The sequence below is a fragment of the Hetaerina americana genome, unplaced genomic scaffold, assembly GCF_022747635.1.
Source record: "Hetaerina americana unplaced genomic scaffold, ioHetAmer1.1.p SCAF_9, whole genome shotgun sequence".
Taxonomy (NCBI): Eukaryota; Metazoa; Arthropoda; class Insecta; order Odonata; family Calopterygidae; genus Hetaerina; species Hetaerina americana.
The window spans coordinates 32,997,074-33,007,449 of record NW_027287538.1 but is presented as its reverse complement, the minus strand read 5'-3'; the positions used below and the strand labels follow the sequence as shown (position 1 = coordinate 33,007,449).

The following is a 10,376-nucleotide window of genomic DNA, read 5'->3' as shown; positions in this document are numbered from 1 at the left end:
CTGCCATATTGAGATGGGATCTGCAATATATATCTTTCAGATCCTCGGATAAATGACCTTCCTCAAATTTACATAGAAAGTTTAACCTGTATTTCAACCTAAGGTCAACTAGTAGCTCCCATTTTAATTATTTAAATAGGTATTACATGGCCGTGAACTGTTATACCCATCAAAAATTTATAAATATGTCATTAATTTTATGTATCGTCTTAAATTTAGAAAAATTTAATCTTTGATATTGTGTTCCTGGTGTTGATTAACCCACTGGAAAACCCCCTAGCGGTGGCTTGTAGGGTTACAAGCTAGGTATACTTATTTCCATATTAAACATTAAAAATCCAGCCATGCACACGCCACATCTACATGCCAAAAGGCCTGTATGCTGGTAATTACATATAGCTTGTATACTTGTGTATAATTAAGTTTGATTATGACGTGAATGGCGGTGCTTCGCGTGACGCAACCGATTTTAACGGATAGGTCCTTCGATCAACCCCTGCCACACACCCTAGCGGTGGCTTGCAGGGTACAAACTTAAAAAAAAGTTTTTTAGGAAAAACAATCCGCTAATATGCCTTTCATGTTTAAAGTTGGCTCTAACCTCGTGGACTGTGGCGCGTTGCGCACGTGGACTGTGGCGCGTTGCGCACGACTACGCATGCCTGTGAATTGTACGTACGGTATTTCGTCACATCTTGTTCCTTCAAAGCCCCCAAAATTTCGAATTTTAACAGGACGCCTCAATAGCTCAACTGGCTAAAGCACTCGAACGGACAATCCCGGTCAAGGCAAATGATTTTTACACTCTGAAATTGTTGAATTGAAAATTTACATGTTTTAAGGAGGGGACTATAAAGGTATAAAATGCGTGCTTCAGAGTCAATTTGCAAATTTTAAGAAACATAATAATCACCGAGATACTGAAGACACGTGGAATCACTTCCATGAGATCACGCGCTGAGCATTCCACAAGTTCATTCCCAGGAAATTTATAGTAGATAACACGGAACTTACGAGAGTAGATGTTACGAGGTCGCAGTCATGCAACGCGGAAGTTAGCAAAGCATTGCGACGTCAAAGGCTATGTCACGCCAAGATAAAAATACTAGGGATGATATCTCTAGCGACAAAAGGAATGAGATCACTTATGATTACAATGTATCTAGAATGAATGCCAAGAAAGAATATCGGAAAGCGTTCAGAAAATTCAAAAGGAAAAAATTTCTCAACAGTTAATTCACTCAAAAACGATAAAGGCGAAAGAGTAACCAGCAGTTTGGAAAAGGTTAACTTATTAAATTCCCTTTTTTCAAAGCGTATTCACCAATGTTTCGCCGAATGACCCCGATAACTTGCCAAATGCTGCCGGTCAAGTGATACTCTAAATTGAAATCTGATATAATCGAATAGAACATTTGCTGGAAAATATTAAGCCCAATCCTCCGGGCCCGATCAAATACCCGCTCGTACATTTTACCTAACGCCGGAAATTGCACCGGACAAGAAGGAACCGAACAATCACAGACCTATTTTCCTCATATCCATTTCGTGCAAGGTCATGGATCATATAGTTGCTAGTTCGATTGTGAGATACCTCGATAGTCAGGTGTTATCGATGAAAAATGAGCACGGTTTCCGAAAGGGTAGATCTTGCGAGACACAACTTGCGCTTTTTGTTCATGATATCCTCATTTCGGGAGAGGTTAATATCGGGAAGCGGTTTTTCTAGATTTTAAGATAGCTTTCAACAAAGTACTTCATAGTAAACTGCTCACAAATGTAGAAGCATATGGCATCGATAAAAATATCCTGGATTGGATTGAAGACTTTTTGAACGGTACAAAGAGTAGTCATAATTGGAGTTAGCTCTAATGCAGTAGAAGTTACTTCAGGTGTTCTCCAGGGGAGTGTTGTGTACCTCTTTTATTCCGTCTTTACGTTAACGACATTAAGTCACTGATTAGTAACTAGTAAGATACGTTTATTTGCCATTTATATAGTAGTGAACAGAGATATCCGTATCCCTGAGAGCACAGCAACGTTATCAGATGCTCTAAATGCTATACAGCGCTAGTGCGACACTTGACAATAAGAATTAAACTTAAAAAAGTGCCTAGGGATCTATTTTGGAAACAGAGCAATTCCCACACGAATGCGTACTGAATCGGGATTGCCACAATGGAATGTGTAGCCTCGATCAAATACAAATACTCAGGCGTTAACCTCACTCACGACCTCTCGTGGATAAAACATATACGGGGAATATGTGGACAACCTAACAAAAAATCAGGAAGCTTTAGAAGAGTACTCGGTAATTGTGATGAAAAGGTTAGAGAGGAATGTTGTTTTTCGCTGGTTAGAACTCAGGCCATGCTGTTAGTATATGGGATCCTAACGAAGTTAAATTGATTGCCGAATTGGATCGCGTGCAGCGTAGAGGAGCTACATTTGTAAAACGTAGGAGCTAGACTGGGAATCACTCACGGAGCGAAGGTTAAATTACAGATTGAAGCTCTTGCATAAATTGGAAGGAGGTCTCTTTAGCAGTGATTTCGAAAATGTATAATTATCCCAATCGTACTTCGGTGGGAAAGATCATGCCGATAAAATTATAAAGATCAAGTGTAGAACATATATATTTAAGATGTCATTTTTTCTACAAAAATAAGGGATCATAATAACAATGTCCGACCGCAATAGGGTCATGTTCGGGTAAAATTTAGTCTGGTGTGGGGTCCCCCTGCCACACACCCTAGCAGTGGCTTGCAGGTTACATAAATAAATAAGATAAATTTAAGGAGGGAGCAAATTGGAGCAGATGAAGTAAGTTAAGTATTTGGACGAAATTTGTTTTTTTTTCAGTAAGATAATCCGAATTTAAGAGAAATATAAACAAAGAGCCGAAAATCCAGGACCTGATATCTTATAAAAGGTAATTAGATTGAATTAATATGGACTCTTTCACTTAATACTAAAAGCTGGCCAAAACTTTTACATATTACACCCAATCAGCATATTTTACTGCTGTCAAAACTGACTTCTTTTCATTCAAAGTGAACAATAACGATGGACTTTAGGCTTTTCAGGATAAAGGGGCCAGCAATCAGTCTAATTTACTCGTACTGCACTGGTGCATCCTGTTCGGAATCTTACTCTGCAAGAGCAATTACAAGTACTGCATTGCAGAAAGTTCTGCGCATAACCCATCGCCATTTTAAACAAATATTAGAAACGGCATAACACAAATTAGCAAATACATTGCAGCATTTATGAAATATTGATATGCTTACTCTTGAAATGGAGCAATGAGGGAAAATGTTGAGATAGAGTTGATTTTGATGGCCTTAAGGAAGGAAAGGATTGTGCCCAATAACTTTTTTCTTCTAGGAGTTCTAAGCCGGTGAAAGTGATGGATGTGATCACGCCCATGAACATCTCGATGGAATTAAAGGATATTGGACATGTGCATCTCTCTGATGATCTAGGACGAATCTTTAAGAAGTCAATATCATATTATAAGATCAATAAGTATTATTATTTTTTTAAACACTAGACAATCGTGCTCCTAAAAAGTGAAATGGATATTATATTTAGATTCACCAAGAAAATGTAATTTTTCCAGAAAATCTTGTGTGTACATTTAAAAATAAATGCAGGAAATCTTTGGAAAATTATAAATATTTATTGCAAACAATAAAAAACGTTAGTTTATTAAAAAATAATCAATAGCCCTACGACAAATAATATGAATCAATCAGTCTTTGGTCTTGAGGTTTTATTTTTTCCTCTGGATCTCCATATTTTCTTGATTAATTTCAAACCAAAAATGGCAAACACCGCATGACCAACATTGGGTAGCACAATTGCCAAGAAGATTACGTCCAATAAATAGATCTGGTACCAGCTGAGGTAAAAGGCCGCTGGCTTTAGGTGTTTGGCTCCATCGTGTCTCAGGACATATTCTATCCAATAAACGGCTCTCTCTAATGGCTGATCCTTCTGGTCCATCATTATAGAGCTGAGCTTCTTCATCTTCGTGGCATAACTGTGGAAGATCAGTTCAAGCCACAAAGAATAGAAATATATTAGTATCCCTATGTGTGGGAAGGGTATAAGCACTGTTTTTGTGATTGGAAAAACAATACACCTAATTACTGTAATCACGAACCAAGCATTGAATCATTCTGTCAATACAAATTTTAAATAGTGGATAATATGATGGTATACTGGCCTGGCACATATTAGACATTTTGTATTTTAAGATCTCTTTTATAATTCAGTTCTACCGATAACGTTCAATTATTACTCAATTCTATCAATGGTGATCAATTAGTGCTTTCAGTAAATATAAAGGTTAATACTGAGTATACGTGTAGACTATGTTAGACGTAAGATTAGAATGATAGCCGCCCGTATATCCACAGGATCGATTACATTCTACAACACATTCAGCATATACATTTTAAACAGGGTGGAGGACATGCCACAGACTTGACTAAGGCCTTTAAATGCTTGAAATAATGCGGAGAGCCTCTTTTCTATCTTAACTGCGGCTTGAGACTGTTGGTATTCACGTTAAATGAACGAGGCTCGGCGAGATCAATCAGTACCAATCTTTTCCATTGCTTTCTAGAGTTGACTAATAGGTAGAAAATTATTGGCCTTTTTATGATCCACAAATGTCAAATTAACTTCCTTAACGTGTATGCTCTTTCTTATTTGCCTGAGGTTAAAAATATCATGCATGTATAATAGTCTCATAGCAAACGCTGGCTCAGTTAAAAAAGTGAAATGAGGAACATGAACTACAGGTATTAATCAGGTACAGGTATTATCTATTTGGATGTGGAATACTGAAGCGAAAATGTCTAGTCGATAATGGGCGTATTTTTTCGAAGAATAACCTTATTTTGATACATATATAACTTAAATATTAATTAATACTTTAAACTATAAATAAAAAAATTTGTGGAAACTAATTGATCGTTTGTTATTGGCGGCATAAAAACATGGACTCATGTAGGATACAGCAAATGACGTCGCGGCAGGGTATCGCTGGCGTTGTTATGCAACAATTCTTTTTCACGTTTGTTCGCGATTAATTGGAGAACATAAGTGAATTAATATCACTTGGAAAGAATAGTAAAATGCGATATTTGATTTTTTACATGAAGTACTCTGCATCCCAAGAAGAATAGCGTTTATAGCATATATATAGTATAAGGCCTGTTTAGGATAACGATTTCAAATACAGAAATAGTTTTTTCTCTTTTGTTTACATTCCGAGAAATAAAGGAACCCAGCAAAATTTCTACGTATTTATGTGAAACTTTAGCAAAGAAACGAATATTTTGAGTATTAGATTATAGTAGAATATAGTTAAAAATATGCAATTAATGTTTTTTCAGGCACGATGAACGCTGTATATTTGGATATCTTGAATATTTTACCGCGTTCGTTTAGTTATATAGAAAACATTTTCGTCTCTATTACACGCAATAAACATATTCTCGGTGGAAACTTGGTTGCTTTTACTACCTCGATTGCCTCTCATCTCAATATTGGATTACATTGCTTCTCTTTGGCTATCACTCTCGTTCGATCAAATTTGATGCATTTCCTGGTTCGCCGCCTACAGTTTCGTTACAGTGGATGAGCTAAACTATTCTCCGTAGTTATTTTGTATTCCTTCATTCAGAAATCCATTTTTCTTTAGGTTAAAGACCGAGAAATATTCGAAGACCATTGAATCCATTCCGCGGAAAACTCCAAACAAGCCTGATTTTTCACACACATTTAGTACGAGTTAAATACTAAAATAAAATAACCTTTTTGATTGACCATCTAGATCCTAAGTGTTTTGCTTGATCATGTCATAACTTCGCTGATAATGTCAGTCCTTTAATTGAGTGACTAATGCCAGCCATATCGTTCGCAGATTCGAGTGACCTCATCGACGCAAAACCCACTTTCACTGCATATCTAAAGCTTCCCATATCTCTACAACCATTTACTTTGTGACAGTGTGACAAATCATGAAAGATAAAGGACAGCTCGAATTTACAAGCCCCAACCTAATCTCCATCTGCGAACTTTCTTAATGCTGTCTGTTTCATGGAGAGGTTCACGTTGACGTATATAGCTGCATATTAATAGTAGATTTAGGGGAGGCGACCGACAGCTGAGGTCGTTTGCGCCATCAGGGATGGATGGGGGAGGAGGGAGGTAGGACAGAAACCTGGAGTCAGCATTAGCCTACTCTTAACTGAAGGGATCCGCAGTTTAACATCCGACGGACAGCGTATTCACTCAAAGTGCTCGCCACAATGCACCTCAAGTAGGGGATCACGATACCACTGAAAAAGATCTGCCGTCTCCAGGATTGGAACCCAAGCCCTTTGGTTGGAAGCCATTACGTTAGCCTCCGCACCATCCCGATCCCGCATATTATTGTGTAATGTATCATGGATGACGAGATGTGGGTGGACGTTATCTTTTGAATACGTATTGTTATATCAATCGCTGTTATCAATTTAGGTCGTAGCTTAAACATTCGAAACTTAAATTCCATGTTTTTACCTAAACTCTGGTACTTCTTGTGCCAATAGAGTGTCCTTAATATAATTTACTTTGGATATTTAACAACGAAGCAAAGAGTCATAAATGTTTAACTCCTTTCTTCTGTCACAAAATGGTCATACTGAACGCAAATCATCGCTCAAGTAGAATTCATTGTTTGGCTTACTTGTAATCAGATGGGCTAGTTGCAAGCGGTTGCCATATTTATATGACAGGAATAAAGGCAAGAAATGTTTCATTATTATCCGGAAAAGGAATTGGCAAGTACCCAGGGGTATCAGAATGATTTCCGGGAGGAAAGTTCTTAGAAAAGAGTGATTGTGTCCGGGCAGGAAAAGCCACAGCCTAAACGCATACTTACTTAGGGTTCCCCAAGACTTCATTTATAGCGTTCAGGACATTGGTGGAAGTTAAATTTTTCGGATCAAGTGCCACTCCTACTTGGTGATGAAGGACCTTCTTCATATTCATCGCCTGGTCTCCGTAATAAGGGATTCCAATAAGGGGTACGCCCCTACTGGTCGCTTCCTGGAAACTCAAGAGTCCTCCATGGGTGATGAAAAGTTTAACATTCGGATGAGCTGGAGGGAGAAAATTGGGTATATGATTTTGAGGCTTAAAAGATTATAAGTAACGTAGCAACATTTAAATCTACACAATACAAAACTGTGTGCATAATGAAAAAATGCAATAATTTCGTTTGATTTTCAAATTTAAAAAATTTCACCAAAATTTATCTTAATGGGATGGATTACATTTATACTACATATTTCAGCAGCCTTTGAGTTAGGCCACTTAAAAAATAAGACTTCGTTTCAAATTTGATGCAAATTTATAAAAAAATCAAAGAAACTACGGAAAATGCCCTTTTAGTTTCTGTAACGAAGACATCTGCCTATATGCACTAAAATGGGAGAATAATACAGTGCTCACCTATCGAGTGTACAAGAGGCATTTGGTAACCCATATTATCCCGCAAAAATATGAAGTCAAGAAGTAGTTTAATTCCTCCTCTGTAAAGAAGCAGGAAGCTGAGTTTTGAATCTATTGAGTCGGATTGAATCAATCATTAGACTGTTGCTCGTACGCTACCGCATTGCAATCCTAAGCGAAAATTCCTGAATGCTTAAAGCATTCCTTTTTTCAGACCTTGCCATCCTTACTTAATATCCATCTGCAAATTCCTGCTTCAATTTAGCGCGAAAGAAGGAAAAAGTGTGACAGAAACAAAACTCACCAAGAAGGTCCTGCTGAGGTAGCCATTTCTCAAGCCTCACGTTTTTGGATTGCCCTGGAATGGGGCTATCGCCTTCCCATTTCCAGAGAACTCTTTGTTTAATTTTGGAGAATGCGGTGATGAGCTCATCTCGTGTCTCCTTGGGGAAGCCAGAGCTCTTTAGGACAGAACCCAGGCTAAAGTAAATGGCTCCGTCTTTACCTGCCCCGTCCAGAAATGTCTTAAGGTCCTGAAAAATATGTGATAAAGTTAGAGGGAAGTTAATGTAACGTAAGGGATGAACATTTTCCTTTGGACAGCACTAATAATTCGTACGCATGGTTCAACGAAATGTTATATTTTTCTATATTTTATTTCACGCTGAATTGCGATATTGAAAAACTTCTAGTGAGCTCATGTTTTTAAACATGATATGCTTGGATAAAAGTTTCCCTTATTGCAGTCGCATCAAGTTATTTTGATTAATAGCGTGGTCAATGAAATTATGATATCACATGACGCAAATCTTTAAAAATCTTTGCCGGGTCAAATTTTTTGCGATGATCTAAAATCGTAATATATGTTAGTCATTTCCTTTCCTTTTAACCGGGTAATTTTTGTTTTAGGGAAGTAATTCCAAGGAATTGCGAATACTGTTGCACCCATTTCCAAGTGTATTTTTTATTTGACAACCGGTTGCCAGGGAAGGTTATCTTCAAAGTTAGATAAGCATAATGAAAACGTTGTAAAGTTGGAACTGTTTGTGTCAAATAAAAAAGCAGTGGAGATGACACACAATTATTTATTCGTAATTTTAATTATTTTCACAATGTGATGGCCGTGAATACGCTTTCATACGTTATGCACGAGTTGAAGGCTTTGATTCGTTTGCACTTTGCTCTAGAAATGATGCATTCATTCATTAACTTTTAACCTCATTCATTTCTTATATAGCTATATAGAACTGATCAACTGTTGATCCACAGAAAATGAATATAATCAAGCAGAATTTAATCAAAAATAATTTTAATTGTACATACGAGTAAATATGATCATGGTAGCATAGCATAACATTGTAGCATGGCATAACGTAGTATAACTCTAATCATAATACCATGCATACGATTACTTCATAAAAGCTTTTTTCCCGACGTTGTATGGGCTTTGAAAAAAAGACGAGATATCTATAGCTCTATTAAGCAAGCATTTATCACTAATAATAGTTTAGGACGGTGCAACTAAGTTAAGTCTCCACGGAGCATGTGGAGGGATCCACATCCAAAGGAACTCATATTGTTATTGCTTCCTGGCTATTTATTCTCAGCTACCGCAGAGTATAATGAGGGCACTGGGGTAACTAAACAAGCCATGGCAACCCTGCACACTTCGAGAAGCTCGAAATCTGCGCACCATAAAAATTGAATGCTACGACCGCTACAGTCGCTGCACGGTTAACGTTTGCACCGAAGAAACATGAAATTTAGTTTATCTCCTCAACAACTGATTCTCACCTTGGGGAGTTCCTTGGGTGGCTTAATATGCAATCCTCCCGCTTCAATTAAGCACGGGACAGTTGGGCGAGGTTCGTTCAGGGAGAAGTGATTATTCAGTACAGCGAGACTGACGTACTCCTCCAGCTCAGCGATGGACGGGGTATCCTCTCCGAACGCCGACCGCATTTCGTACTCCATCGACCTTTGAATAAAATACTTGTAGAAAATAGAAAATGCTATGTGCGTCATGGTGTTCAGCGTCCGTTCCATCATGGTCATCCTGTCGTTGAAGCCTAGGATGGGTTCGGCAAAGTAAGATGGTAGCATGACGTTCCCAACCGCGCTGTAAGTGGAGGGCATGGGGCCACCGGGCGAGAGGAGGACTATAGGTGCGTTGTAGACGCGTGCGAAGGGATAAAGGCATTCGGTGAAGAAATTGCTCATCAAAATCAGGTCAAATTTCGTGCCAAGCTTAGGTGTGACCAAAGACATCACTTCTTCCTGCTTCATTACCTCCCTGCAGACGTCCAAACACATCCCCTTAAGTCCTCCAATCATTTCGAGAACTCCCAGTTGATTAGTTGTATTAAATGAACTTAAATGGTGCCCAACTACATGGTAAATGTCGATCTGGCGGTAATTGGGGGGAGGCGAATCGATTGGCTGGGAAGTGATCACTGTGAAGTGGTGTCCTTTTTGAGCCAGAGCCTTGGTAATGGTGCTGAAGATGTTATTATGGCTCCTGCTGGCTAATGGGAACAAGGCGAGGATGTTGGCCGAACTCGAGACCTCTGCCTGCAGAAAAATTGATATGGCGATAAAAGCCCAGGTGCTCCTTCGAATCTTAGGCTCCATGCCTGTAACAAGTGAATATTGAAGTGAATATTTATACAATTATTGTTCAGTTATTGGAAAATATTCTACCGGGAGGGGTAGGCTTTATACTAAACACACTAAAAAAATGCCTTTCGATCAATCATTCTTGTTAACTCCAAATACTTTCTATACACGTTGCTCAAAGAAAGTTTCACGAGGAGAAAGGAATTAATGGCCGGGGCGTTGAGTAAGAATGCCAAGAAAAGATAAGT

The 10,376-nt window shown here is 38.3% G+C and overlaps 1 protein-coding gene across 1 annotated transcript; it reads right to left on the bottom strand.

Moving 5' to 3' along the window:
* Positions 1–3,735: 3,735 nt before the first annotated feature.
* Positions 3,736–10,143, bottom strand: LOC139699044 (UDP-glycosyltransferase UGT5-like). The gene is made up of 4 exons (XM_071598046.1): positions 9,307–10,143; positions 7,817–8,045; positions 6,941–7,160; positions 3,736–4,045 (listed from the first exon to the last, which is right to left on the bottom strand). The coding sequence occupies exons 1-4, from the start codon at positions 10,141–10,143 to the stop codon at positions 3,751–3,753; spliced, it is 1,581 nt and encodes a 526-aa protein (XP_071454147.1). The 3' UTR covers positions 3,736–3,750.
* Between the last annotated feature and the right edge of the window lie 233 nt (positions 10,144–10,376).